Source organism: Primulina tabacum, chromosome 2 (assembly GCF_025594145.1).
Source record: "Primulina tabacum isolate GXHZ01 chromosome 2, ASM2559414v2, whole genome shotgun sequence".
NCBI lineage: Eukaryota > Viridiplantae > Streptophyta > Magnoliopsida > Lamiales > Gesneriaceae > Primulina > Primulina tabacum.
The window spans coordinates 13862242-13875196 of record NC_134551.1 but is presented as its reverse complement, the minus strand read 5'-3'; the positions used below and the strand labels follow the sequence as shown (position 1 = coordinate 13875196).

At 41.3% G+C, this 12955-nt stretch overlaps 1 protein-coding gene and 2 non-coding genes across 3 annotated transcripts; 1 reads left to right on the top strand and 2 right to left on the bottom strand.

Moving 5' to 3' along the window:
* Positions 1–3016: 3016 nt before the first annotated feature.
* LOC142538117 (small nucleolar RNA R71) lies at positions 3017–3122 on the bottom strand. Its single transcript, XR_012818657.1, has one exon. It is a non-coding gene; the product is annotated as a small nucleolar RNA R71 (small nucleolar RNA).
* Positions 3123–4339: 1217 nt separating this feature from the next.
* Positions 4340–7811, top strand: LOC142537531 (uncharacterized). Its single transcript, XM_075643042.1, has 5 exons — positions 4340–5068; positions 5702–6148; positions 6842–6855; positions 7079–7266; positions 7450–7811. The coding sequence occupies exons 1-5, from the start codon at positions 4340–4342 to the stop codon at positions 7809–7811; spliced, it is 1740 nt and encodes a 579-aa protein (XP_075499157.1).
* Positions 7812–12849: 5038 nt separating this feature from the next.
* Positions 12850–12955, bottom strand: LOC142538116 (small nucleolar RNA R71). Its single transcript, XR_012818656.1, has one exon. It is a non-coding gene; the product is annotated as a small nucleolar RNA R71 (small nucleolar RNA).

The following is a 12955-nucleotide window of genomic DNA, read 5'->3' as shown; positions in this document are numbered from 1 at the left end:
CTCTTACTGGCCGAGTGGATAACTTACTCACTCGAGTTCAGGCCAATGGTGCCAAAAAGGGGGAAGCTGACGGCAGGTTAGAAGAAGGCAGAACTGGAGGACATCATGCAGAATCTTCCTACAGGAATCAAGATCCTCAGGATGATGAAATGATGTTCAGAGACATCGGGACTGATGATTAAACTCTTTTGAACTCTGTTTTGTTGACTATTCTCTTATCGATTATTCTGTTACAATTGCTATCTGCTTATTGTTATAATTGTTGTTTACTAACTTCTAGGTTTTGGCATCACCACAAAGGGGTAAATTGTTAGACTTAATTTAATTGTGGTGATGAGAATCAAAACCAGTAGGTCGCGATAGCTATAATCAGTACAGTATAAAAGCAGAAGCTCTCGTATCGCATTAACAAAAGCAGTACTCTTCGAGTACTTAAACGGCTTAGAAAACCAAAGCAGAACATAGCTTTAAAAGCATAAAACGTCTTTTGTTTGAATCGTTACAGTCTTAAATGTTACCGTTACTTTACCTAGTACTAGTATTAATTGCACCATTAATGCTATACAAAGATATTTATCGCTCCTTACTAGTTTTGGTAAGTAACAAGACTGATTTTTCTGAAGTTTTCTGCAGAACCTTTTTTAGGTATTAAAGCTGAATTTAGTTAGAAGCCTCAGAAACTGTTTTTGATTATAGACGTTGGACTCAAAGTTTTCTATAGATAGAGGTAAATCCTTTATAGAAAACAAGATGTTATTATCATTATCCACGCTACGATTATTCCAACGTGAGTTTTGAGCTATCATCAACTACTTATCTTCAACCTCAACATACAGAAAAGCAGCACACACTTTATTATCTATTGATATGTGTGATTTTTACGTGCTTTATTACATTAGTTTGTGTGTGTTTGCATTGTGCATGCGTACATTTCAGTTTACATTTTGTTCATTTTAGAGTAAACATTTGCATGTGATCGTGTCTCACTTGGATGTGACGAATTTGCAGGAAAAATGGCCGGAAAAACGGAACTCGGAGCCAAGTGCTAAGCCAACAAGATTGTATACAGAAAGGTTGGCGCCCGAGCGGTAATTTTCTACCGCTCGGGTGCGAGAAGCGAGTTGCTGAAGAGACAGACAGAAGATGTGGCGCTCGGGCGGTGAAATTCTACCGCCCGAGCGCGAGAAGTGATTCACAAGGAAGAAATTACAGAAGATTGGCGCTCGAGCGGTACTTTTCTACCGCCCGAGCGCCAGAAATCGCATACTCCAGGCATTCTACAGAGAGTGTGGCGCTCGAGCGGTACTTTTCTACCGCCCGAGCGCCACCTAATTTTGACAAGATTTCTTGTCCGATCTTTTACCTTATTTTAAAGAAGGGTAGATATAGAAAGGAGGGAGGCACGAATTAGGGATTATTCAGACATAATTTTAGCAGCCACCAGAAGTTGAAGAGAGCACTTTGCGCTTGGATTGAAGATTTGAAGTTTTCCGGGCGTCGTTCTTCGCGTTTTTCGTCAATTCTCGTATTTCTAATTTGGTTTTCATCTTTTAAACTTTGTTTTGTTCGTTTTCAATCATGAATTTTAGTAGCTAAACCTTAATATTTGTTGGGATTTAAGGGGAGCCTACCCCAAACTTTGATTGGAATTAATTTTTATTCGATTGTTGCGTAATTCTTGATTATACTATTGTTTTTCTTCGTGTTGTTAGAGCGTAGCTAACTTTAACAACGTTTTTATATTGCGAGTGAGTTCGAGAGAATAACTTGTGATAGGAACGAGTAGTATAATCCGTGGTTCTACAATTTACATAGATATATGAAATTGGATACGCGCCGATAGTCATAGTCCTTAGGGTCGAAAACTAGGGGATTTCATAATCGACATGCGATTCACTCTTGATAAATAATTAAAGACATTTAATTACCTCATTGAGTCGATTTAGTTTGGCATAGCTCGAGAGAGTGTGTTCAATTGTAAAGGAAATCCTGTCGGAAGCATATAATCACTATCGAACGAATTAATTAATTAACGAGGGGTAGGTGAACCGAAATTCCCAACAAATTCATTTCTCATTGAATTTTACTCAACATTTTAGATATTAATTCTCATTCATTACTTATTAAAGCATTTTATTTACATCTTTCTTTGAGCATAGTAGTATTAATTACTCAATCAAATTTTCGTTGCTAAAGATCTCATAACTGAAAAGAATAATTGTTAAATACAGTCCTCAGTGGAACGATACTCGTACTCACTTCCATTATACTATTACTTGACATCGTGCACTTGCGATTAATTTTCGAGCTTACAAAACCATATTTTTATTGGGGATTTTACTGTGCAAGTTTTGCTCGATCAAGTTTTTGGCGCCGTTGCCGGGGAATTGTTAATCTACAATTTTATTTTTAGTCATTTTCTTTAGCGTTATTTTATTTTTCTTTAGCTAACACTCCATATTTTATTCCAGATATCTTGTCTAGTGCATGCCAAAGTCACTTGACGTGGAGCTTGAGTTTGATCCTGAAATCGAAAGAACTTTCCGCATGAGAAGACAGCAGCAGAGACTAAAAGAACTGATGGAGAGGCAGTTGAATGATCAAGAGGAGGAACGTCGTGAAGATAGACATGTGGAGATGCCGCGCCGCATACCAATGCTGGAATATGCCCAACCTTCTTTGGAGGGTGCACGCCCTAGCATTGTGAGGCCTATCATGCGGGCAAATCACTTTGAAATCAAGCCAGCCATAATCCAGATGATTCAGAACACGGTCCAATTTGGAGGAACTGCAGTAGATGACCCAAACACGCACATGGCGGATTTTCTTGAAATTTGCGATACTTTTAAATTCAATGGAGTTTCTGATGATGCTGTTAGGTTGCATTTATTTCCTTTCTCCTTACGTAATAAAGCTAAAGCGTGGTTAAATTGTTTGCCTGTAGGTTTGATCGCTACATGGGAGGACATGGCGAAAGCATTCCTCATCAAATACTTCCCTCCCTCCAAGACCATGAAGCTGCGGGCAGACATTACAACATTTGCTCAATTCGATCAGGAATATTTATATGAGGCATGGGAACGCTTCAAGGATCTACTAGGAAGATGCCCATATCACGAGTTACCACTTGGGTTAGTCGTTCAAACATTTTATTATGGTTTGCTTACTCCTAACCGTACTATGATAGATGCTGCTGCTTGTGGAAACCTGTTGAGAAAAACCGTGGAGGAAGGATATGAATTGTTAGAGGAGATGGCTGCTAGCAGCTATCACCCTCAATCTGAAAGAAACAACCAGCGGAAGAGTGCAGGAGTTCACCAGGTAACTGATTTTTCTGCTATTACTGCACAACTTGATGCTTTAAACAGGAAACTAGACAGCTTGAATGTGGGTGGCACGGCGATGTGTCTTCAAGAGATATTCTGTGACAAGTGTGGAGGGGAACACTATGCGAAGGACTGTCAAGATGACAATCCATTTTATGTGCAAGAAGGGGCACCAATAAATCAAGTAGGGGTCCAAAACCGCCCAAGGAATGACCCGTATTCGAACACATACAATCCGGGGTGGAGGCAACACCCAAACTTCTCCTGGGGTGGTCAAAACAGCCAGAATAGACCACAAGAAGGACAATCATATGGGAAACAACCGATGTACAGGTCCGATCCTCCTAGAGAAGAGAAGTCCAATTTGGAGTAGATGATGTCTAAGTTCATCTCGTCTACCGAGACTAGACTACAGAATCAGGATGCATCGATAAAGGGCCTTGAGAATCAAATTGGGCAGTTGGCAAAAATGATCACAAACAGAGAGCCGGGAACCTTGCCAAGTAACACAGAGACAAATCCGAAAGAGCAAGTGAAGGCCATCGAGTTGAAGAGTGGGAAAATTTTAGAGTCAAGAGAAAAACAGAGAACTCAAAAATCGGATGAACACACTGAAACATCCAAAGGTAAGTCCTCTAACTCTACACCATCACCCACTGCACAACCTAAAATTGTTATTCCCCCACCTTTTCCTGCAGCAATGAAAAAAGCAAGACTAGATGCACAATTCGGTAAGTTTCTTGAGATATTCAAGAAATTGCATATCAATATTCCTTTTGCCGATGCCTTGATGCAAATGCCTAGTTATGCTAAGTTTTTGAAAGATATATTAGCGAATAAGAGGAAGTTGGAGGATCACATGACAGTGAGTCTTACTGAAAATTGTTCTGCTTTGGTGCAAAACAAGATCCCACCGAAACTTAAGGATCCAGGGAGTTTCTCTATTCCTTGCACGATTGGAGATTTTGTTTTTTCATAAAGCGTTATGTGATCTTGGTGCAAGTATTAACCTGATGCCTCTTTCTGTGTTTAGGAAACTTGGATTGGGAGAACCTAAGCCGACGCGGATGTCCTTACAACTAGCTGACAGATCCGTCAAGTACCCCCGCGGATTGATTGAGGATGTACTAGTGAAAGTCGACAAATTTATTTTCCCTGTCGATTTTGTGGTACTTGACATGGAGGAAGACATAGAGATGCCCTTGATTCTTGGGAGACCATTCCTTGCGACTGGCAAGGCCCTGATTGATGTTCAAGAAGGAAAGTTGAGATTAAGAGTGGGCGAGGAAGAGATCACTTTTGATGTTTTTAATGCACTTAAGCACACACTGCACTCTGATAGTTGTTATAGAATTGATGCTGTTGATGCTCTCGTTTCTGACTATGTGCAGGATTCTCTTGGGGACCCTTTGGAAGCCACCCTCACAACTGAATTGGAGGATGACGACTTGGACGAAGAAAAAGCTGACATAGTAGCATACTTCAATGCCAACCCTCCATGGAGAAGGCCGATGAGGATGAGACTGGAAGATCTGGGAGAGCACAGAGATTTGACCCCTCCAAAGTCAAGTATCGAGGAACCACCGATGCTTGAACTCAAACCCTTACCTCCGCACCTGAAGTACATATTTCTAGGTAAGAATAACACTTTGCCTGTCATTATTTCTGCTGCTTTGACAGATTCTATGGAGGAAAAATTGTTGCAAGTTCTCAAGGAGCACAAAAGAGCATTCGCCTGGAAGGTGGCAGACATAAAGGGAATCAGTCCATCGATATGCATGCATAAAATCTTGATGGAAGAAAAGTACTCACCTCTCGTGCAACCTCAAAGACGACTAAATCCAAAGATGCAAGATGTAGTGAAGGCTGAAACTATTAAGCTTCTCGATTCAGGTATTATCTACCCCATTTCAGATAGTGCGTGGGTAAGTCCGGTTCAATGTGTGCCTAAAAAAGGAGGGATTACGGTGATCACCAATGAAAAGAATGAACTTATTCCCACAAGAACTGTTACGGAGTGGAGAGTGTGCATTGACTATAGGAAACTGAATGATGCCACCCGTAAGGACCATTTCCCCCTTCCCTTTATTGATCAAATGTTGGAGAGATTAGCGGGGCATGAATTTTATTGTTTTCTAAATGGGTATTCGGGGTATAATAAAATCACTATTGCACCTGAGGACCAAGAGAAAACCACTTTCACTTGTCCTTATGGCACTTTTTCTTTTCGTCGTATGCCTTTTGGTCTTTGTAATGCACCTGCTACATTTCAGCGGTGTATGACTGCTATATTCCATGATATGATTGAAACCTTTCTTGAAATATTTATGGATGATTTTTCTATCTTTGGTGCAACGTTTGATGAGTGTTTGCAGAATTTGATATCCGTGTTGAGAAGACACGAGGAGACGAACTTGGTGCTCAATTGGGAAAAGTGTCATTTCATGGTACAAGAGGGAATTTTTTTAGGGCAAAAGGTTTCGAAAAAAGGAATTGAGGTGGACAAAGCTAAAATTGAAGTAATAAAGAACCTACCACCACCAGCCTCAGTAAAGGGAGTTAGAAGTTTTCTAGGCCACGGCGGCTTTTATCGGCGTTTTATCAAAGATTTTTCTAAAATTGCAAAACCTCTATCTTCCCTACTTATGAAAGATGTGCCTTTTGATTTTCATTCTGACTGTTTACAGGCATACGAGGATTTGAAAGAGCGCTTGGTGACGGCTCCTGTATTGGTGGCACCAGATTGGGATCTACCTTTCGAGATCATGTGGGACGCCAGTGACACTGCGGTGGGAGCTGTGCTTGGCCAGCGACAAAACAAGGTATTTCATACAATTTACTACGCAAGTAAGACCTTAGATGAGGCTCAATTGAATTATGCAACAACTGAAAAGGAATTACTTGCAGTAGTATTTGCGCTTGACAAATTTCATGCATATCTTGTTTTGTCAAAAGTCATTATTTACACAGACCACTCTGCACTAAAATATTTGCTTGCTAAAAAAGATGCAAAACCACGCTTACTTCGGTGGATCTTACTTTTACAAGAGTTTGACTAAGAAATCAAAGATAAGAAAGGTGTTGAGAATGTGGTGCGGATCACTTGTCTAGGTTAGAATTTGTCAGTGATGATTGTGTGAATGATGCTATTAATGATTGGTTTCTTGAAGAGCAACTGTTTGAGGTGAAAAATTGTCCATGGTATGCAAATTTTGCAAATTTTCTTGTTACAGGCTCACCTCCCCCAAATTTAACTTTTCACCAAAGAAAGAAATTTTTTTCGGACGTGAAATATTATTTTTGGGAGGAACCGTTTTGTTCAAAATTTGTACGGATGCCATGATAAGAAGGTGTGTTGTAGAGGAAGAGTTCGGTCAAATTCTCAATCACTGTCATGACCGTGAGGTAGGTGGTCATTTTGGACCAACAAGGACGGCGGCTAAGGTACTTGAATGTGGTTTTTATTGGCCATCCCTTTTTAAAGATGCTCGTTCTTATGTGCTCGCATGTGATAGATGTCAACGGACAGGTAACATTTCTAACCGTCATGAAATGCCATTGAATAATATTCTTGAGTGTGAGGTTTTTGATGTATGGGGGATAGATTTCATGGGACCGTTTCCCAGTTCGTTCACGAAAAAATATATTTTGGTTGCGATTGACTATGTGTCTAAGTGGGTAGAGACAGAAGCATTCGCCACTAACGATGCTCAGGTGGTCTTAAAATTTTTAAAGAAAAATACTTTTAACAGATTCGGAACACCACGAGCAATCATCAGTGATGGTGGCACTCATTTTTGCAACAAACTATTTGAAAAACTCTTGAGCAAGTACGGTGTCACACATAAGATCTCTACCCCTTATCACCCCAAGATAAGTGGTCAAGTTGAGGTGTCTAATCGAGAAATCAAGCGAATTCTGGAAAAAGTGGTGGGTGTCAGTAGGAAGGATTGGTCGATGAGGTTAGATGATGCTCTTTGGGCATATAGAACTGCTTTCAAAACACCTATAGGCACAACACCGTACAGATTATTGTTTTGTAAAGCATGTCACTTACCTGTAGAGTTAGAGCATCGGGCATATTGGGCAACAAAAGCACTAAACTTTAACTTTACTAATGCAGGTGAACGACGTTTGCTTCAACTAGATCAGTTGGAGGAATTCCGAAATCTGGCATATGATCTCGCACTGTCTTACAAAGAAAAGACAAAGAGGGCTCATGACAGGCGAATCATCGAAAGGGAATTCCAAGAAGGAGAAAATTTCTTGCTCTATAACTCCCGGTTAAGACTGTTTCCAGGAAAACTGAATTCACGATGGTCTGGTCCATTCGTGATTTCGAAAGTATACCCATCGGGAGCTGTAGAATTGAAAGATGGAAAGGATGGGACATTTACGGTCAATACCCAGCGCCTGAAGCACTACATGGGTGGCACCGTTGAGCCACAACTTGGAATCACCCGGTTCCAAGACAATTCGAACTGAGATCGGCCGACAGTCTAGCTCTCGACTGTAAATTGAGAACTACTTTTCTTTCCCTTCTCTTGCATTTATTTTTATTTTTTTAAAAAAGCAAAATTCCAGAGAGCTCTGCGCTCGAGCGGTACAACTTATTTCAAACAACAAATTTCCAGAGAGCTCGGCGCTTGGGCGGTATTTTTTTCCGCTCGAGCGCGAACACTTGCCCCAAAAGTTTTTTTTTCCGAGAACTCGGCGCTCGAGCGGTATTTTTCTACCGCTCGAGCGCGCCTGCGTTTAAAGACGCGAATTCCCCTTTCCCCTTTCATTCTGCGAAAACAATTTTCTCCCCAAATCCCTAACTCTACCTCAAACCCTTTTCGATTTTGTGGTGCAGGAGCTTCAATCCCGACTCGAATCCTCGGCAAGGTGGAACAATCGTCTTAGGAGAACAAGAATCTTCATCACTCCGGTTCATACACCATCTCCGTCACCACTATGGCACCAAAGAAATTGAAAGGTACCTCCGGTTCTTCTTCTTCCTCCTCGTTTGATAGAACCCGCTTTGTGAATGCGGCGGCTAGGGATAGATATGAGCATGCTAAAATACATAGAAACCCCATTGCCGAAAGGGGATTTCGTCGTCTATTCGAGGATAGATACTTGGGCACTCTTGGGGATTTGGAGAAACGAGGATGGGTTACATTTGGTGAGCAACCTAAGGCGGCAGTGGTGTCTGTAGTTAGGGAATTTTATGCGAACGCCGATGAACGAACAGATGGTAGGGCATTTGTTAGAGGAAAGCTTGTGCCGTTCTATTCATTCACGATTAATGCCCTATTAGGAACGGCCGACATTGACGACTCCGCATTCGAGGCATTAGTTGCTGATCCTAATTACTCGATGATCATTGAAACTCTGTGCCTTCCCGGGGCATCCTGGAAACCATTAGGGGGACCCCTGAGTTGCTTCGATGAAAAATATTTGCGGGCCGACATTGCCCTGTGGTATCTATTTTTGGCCCGAAGAATGATGCCAGTGTCCCACAAGAGTGAGGTGCAGAAAGAACGGGCAGTGGTACTTTTTGCGTTATCTCAGGACTACGCCTTTAACGTGGGCAAGCTATTAAACTCGCAAATTATGATGAGCATACATAACAGCCACATCGGCCTATTTTTCCCTACCATCATATCCGAATTGTGTGCCCAGGCGGGAGTTATTTTCCGGGACAATGAGGAGTGGCTACAACCCATGAAGCCTATTTGTGTGGACGACTGGCGGCGGAAGAAGGCGAAAAGACAGATAGACTTCCCCAATCAGGAGGAGGAAGTAGGAGGGTCAAGCACCGCCGCCCCTCGGCGCCCACAGCCCCGCCGGCGAACCCAGAATGAAAAAATGGATGAGAGTCTGGCCTTTCATGGCTCACCAGGAGCATATCAACACCAATGTCACGGCGCGTCTTGACAAACTCGATTCCATGATGCGCACTATGCTAATCCACGGGGGCGTAGACCCAAACACCATACCGCCACCCCTGCCGACCATTCCCCCCTTCCAGTTTCAGTATGACTATCTTCAGCAGGGGGATGCAGCGGGCATGCCACCGCCGGAACACGATGAGGATGAGCTGTGATCAGGGGAGTTTACTGTTTCCCCCTTTCTTTTCTTTTCTTTTGTCTAATGAATTTTTTTGTTTTGTTTTCGGATTATTGTTCGTTCGGTTATTTCTTTTGCATTTGTTGTTGTGCTGCATTCATGTTTACATTTGTGTTCTTCGTCCTTTGTGCAATGGGGACATTGAACACCTTTAGTATGAGGGGGTCGTGTGTCGTATTTGGTATCTTTCGTATTTGTCCTGCATGAGTGTCAGTTGATGGTGAAATTAGTACATTGATAGCCAGTGATGATTTTGGGCTAAATGAACTGCATGTTGCGTAGTCTTATCACTCGTTATGAACCCCCCGATGTATTGAATTTTGTCTATGCACGCATATTGGATTTTAATAGCACATAGTGGATTTTAATAGTGGTGTCGATGATAATTAAGTTCAAAATAATCTGTGAGGGGAACTGACGAGACATTAGATGCGAGTGGAACTTGAATGAATACCTGTTGAAATGAGTGACTAACCAGTAGCATAAACTCAAGTAGAAACGCAAACGTATTCCTCAAATATCCTTCAGCCCAATCGTGCATAGGACCTATAAAACCATTCCTAGGCCAGAGAAATGAAAAAAAAAAAAAAAAAAAAAGCAAAATTCCAGATATCCAAAGCCTAGGGAGTACGCATGAGAAAACTATGCACCAAAAAAATTTTGGAATAATAAAGGGGATGTAAGGTGAGGGGGAGCCAAAAAGGGATGAAATCTTATCCCAAGGCTAAAAAGATGGAGATATAAGGCATTGAGGAATGTCAGAGAAAATTTCTGACAGGTGCATAGTGAAAATGATCTACGTACTCCCCATCTTTCCAAACCACTTGAGCACGTTGGCCTTTGACTCCCTACATTTTGTTGTTCGACTATGAAACTCTCCCACTGTTTGTGTTTACTGGTTGGTCCCAAATAGAAACAGGACTCAGAAAAGAGAGACTTGCGTTGACTGGTTGATTCGGCAACCCGCATGATTTGCGAATAAAACCGTCTGAAACACAAGCTAGAAAGATCCACAGCACAAACGATCACACCTTTTGGAAAAATACAATTGTGTTGCGATGTTCTTAAAAGGAGTAGTAATATATGTTGTGATTTGACTAAGTGGATGTGGTTCAAACACCCGCTGAGGCAGGAGATACCGGTTCGCTACTTCACCATCATTTTAGTTGTTTCAGTACCCTGCCTTTTGTGTTTGTTTCGTGTTTTGATTGTGGTCTATAACCTATTTTACTTGAGGGCAAGCAAAAGGTTAGTATGATGGGGTTGATATGTGTGATTTTTACGTGATAACATTAGTTTGTGTGTGTTTGTATTGTGCATGCGTACATTTCGTTTACATTTTGTTCATTTTAGAGTAAACATTTGCATGTGATCGTGTCTCACTTGGATGTGACGAATTTGCAGGAAAAATGGCCGGAAAAACGGAACTCGGAGCCAAGTGCTAAGCCAACAAGATTGTATACAGAAAGGTTGGCGCCCGAGCGGTAATTTTCTACCGCTTGGGCGCGAGAAGCGAGTTGCTGAAGAGACGGACAGAAGATGTGGCGCTCGGGCGGTGAAATTCTACCGCCCGAGAGCAAGAAGTGATCCACAAGGAAGAAATTACAGAAGATTGGCGCTCGAGCGGTACTTTTCTACCGCCCGAGCGCCAGAAGTCGCATACTCCTGGCATTCTACAGAGAGTGTGGCGCTCGAGCAGTACTTTTCTACCGCCCGAGCGCCACCTAATTTTGGCAAGATTTCTTGTCCGATCTTTTACCTTATTTTGGAGAAGGGAAGATATAGAAAGGAGGGAGGCACAAATTAGGGATTATTCAGACATAATTTTAGCAGCCACCAGAAGTTGAAGAGAGCACTTTGCGCTTGGATTGAAGATTTGAAGTTTTCCGGGCGTCGTTTTTCGCGTTTTTCGTCAATTCTCGTATTTCTAATTTGGTTTTCATCTTTTAAACTTTGTTTTGTTCGTTTTCAATCATGAATTTTAGTAGCTAAACCTTAATATTTGTTGGGATTTAAGGGGAGCCTACCCCAAACTTTGATTGGAATTAATTTCTATTCGATTGTTGCGTAATTCTTGATTATACTATTGTTTTTCTTCGTGTTGTTAGAGCGTAGCTAACTTTAACAACGTTTTTATATTGCGAGTGTGTTCGAGAGAATAACTTGTGATAGGAACGAGTAGTATAATCCGTGGATCTACAATTTACATAGACATATGAAATTGGATACGCGCCGATAGTCATAGTCCTTAGGGTCGAAAACTAGGGGATTTCATAATCGACATGCGATTCACTCTTGATAAATAATTAAAGACATTTAATTACTTCATTGAGTCGATTTAGTTTGGCATAGCTCGAGAGAGTGTGTTCAATTGTAAAGGAAATCATGTCGGAAGCATATAATCACCATCGAACGAATTAATTAATTAACGAGGGGTAGGTGAACCGAAATTCCCAACAAATTCATTTCTCATTGAATTTTACTCAACATTTTAGATATTAATTCTCATTCATTACTTATTAAAGCATTTTATTTACATCTTTTTTTGAGCATAGTAGTATTAATTCAATCAAATTTTTGTTGCTAAAGATCTCATAACTGAAAAGAATAATTGTTAAATACAGTTCTCAGTGGAACGATACTCGTACTCACTTCCATTATACTATTACTTGACATCGTGCACTTGCGATTAATTTTCGAGCTTACAAAACCATATTTTTATTGGGGATTTTACTGTGCAAGTTTTGCTCGATCAAGTTTTTGGCGCCGTTGCCGGGGAATTGTTAATCTACAATTTTATTTTTAGTCATTTTCTTTAGCGTTATTTTATTTTTCTTTAGCTAACAATCCATATTTTATTCCAGATATCTTGTCTAGTGCATGCCAAAGTCACTTGACGTGGAGCTTGAGTTTGATCCTGAAATCGAAAGAACTTTCCGCTTGAGAAGACAGCAGCAGAGACTAAAAGAACTGATGGAGAGGCAGTTGAATGATCAATAGGAGAAACGTTGTGAAGATAGACATGTGGAGATGCCGCGCCGCATACCAATGCTGGAATATGCCCAACCTTCTTTGGAGGGTGCACGCCCTAGCATTGTGAGGCCTATCATGCGGGCAAATCACTTTGAAATCAAGCCAGCCATAATCCAGATGATTCAGAACACAGTCCAATTTGGAGGAACTGCAGTAGATGACCCAAACACGCACATGGCGGATTTTCTTGAAATTTGCGATACTTTTAAATTCAATGGAGTTTCTGATGATGCTGTTAGGTTGCGTTTATTTCCTTTCTCCTTACGTAATAAAGCTAAAGCGTGGTTAAATTGTTTGCCTGTAGGTTCGATCGCTACATGGGAGGACATGGCGAAAGCATTCCTCATCAAATACTTCCCTCCCTCCAAGACCATGAAGCTGCGGGCAGACATTACAACATTTGCTCAATTCGATCAGGAATATTTATATGAGGCATGGGAACGCTTCAAGGATCTACTAGGAAGATGCCCATATCACGAGTT

What these genes read in the sequence shown, in the direction of transcription:
- LOC142537531 (XM_075643042.1), top strand. Translation starts at nt 4,340, where the DNA reads ATGCCTCTTTCTGTGTTTAGGAAACTTGGATTGGGAGAACCTAAGCCG. An exon ending in AAAGAGCATTCGCCTGGAAG is followed by an intron (nt 5,069 to 5,701) that starts GTGGCAGACATA and finishes GAGTGTTTGCAG; the next exon opens with AATTTGATATCCGTGTTGAG. An exon ending in GGAAAAAGTGGTGGGTGTCA is followed by an intron (nt 7,267 to 7,449) that starts GTAGGAAGGATT and finishes TTACTAATGCAG; the next exon opens with GTGAACGACGTTTGCTTCAA.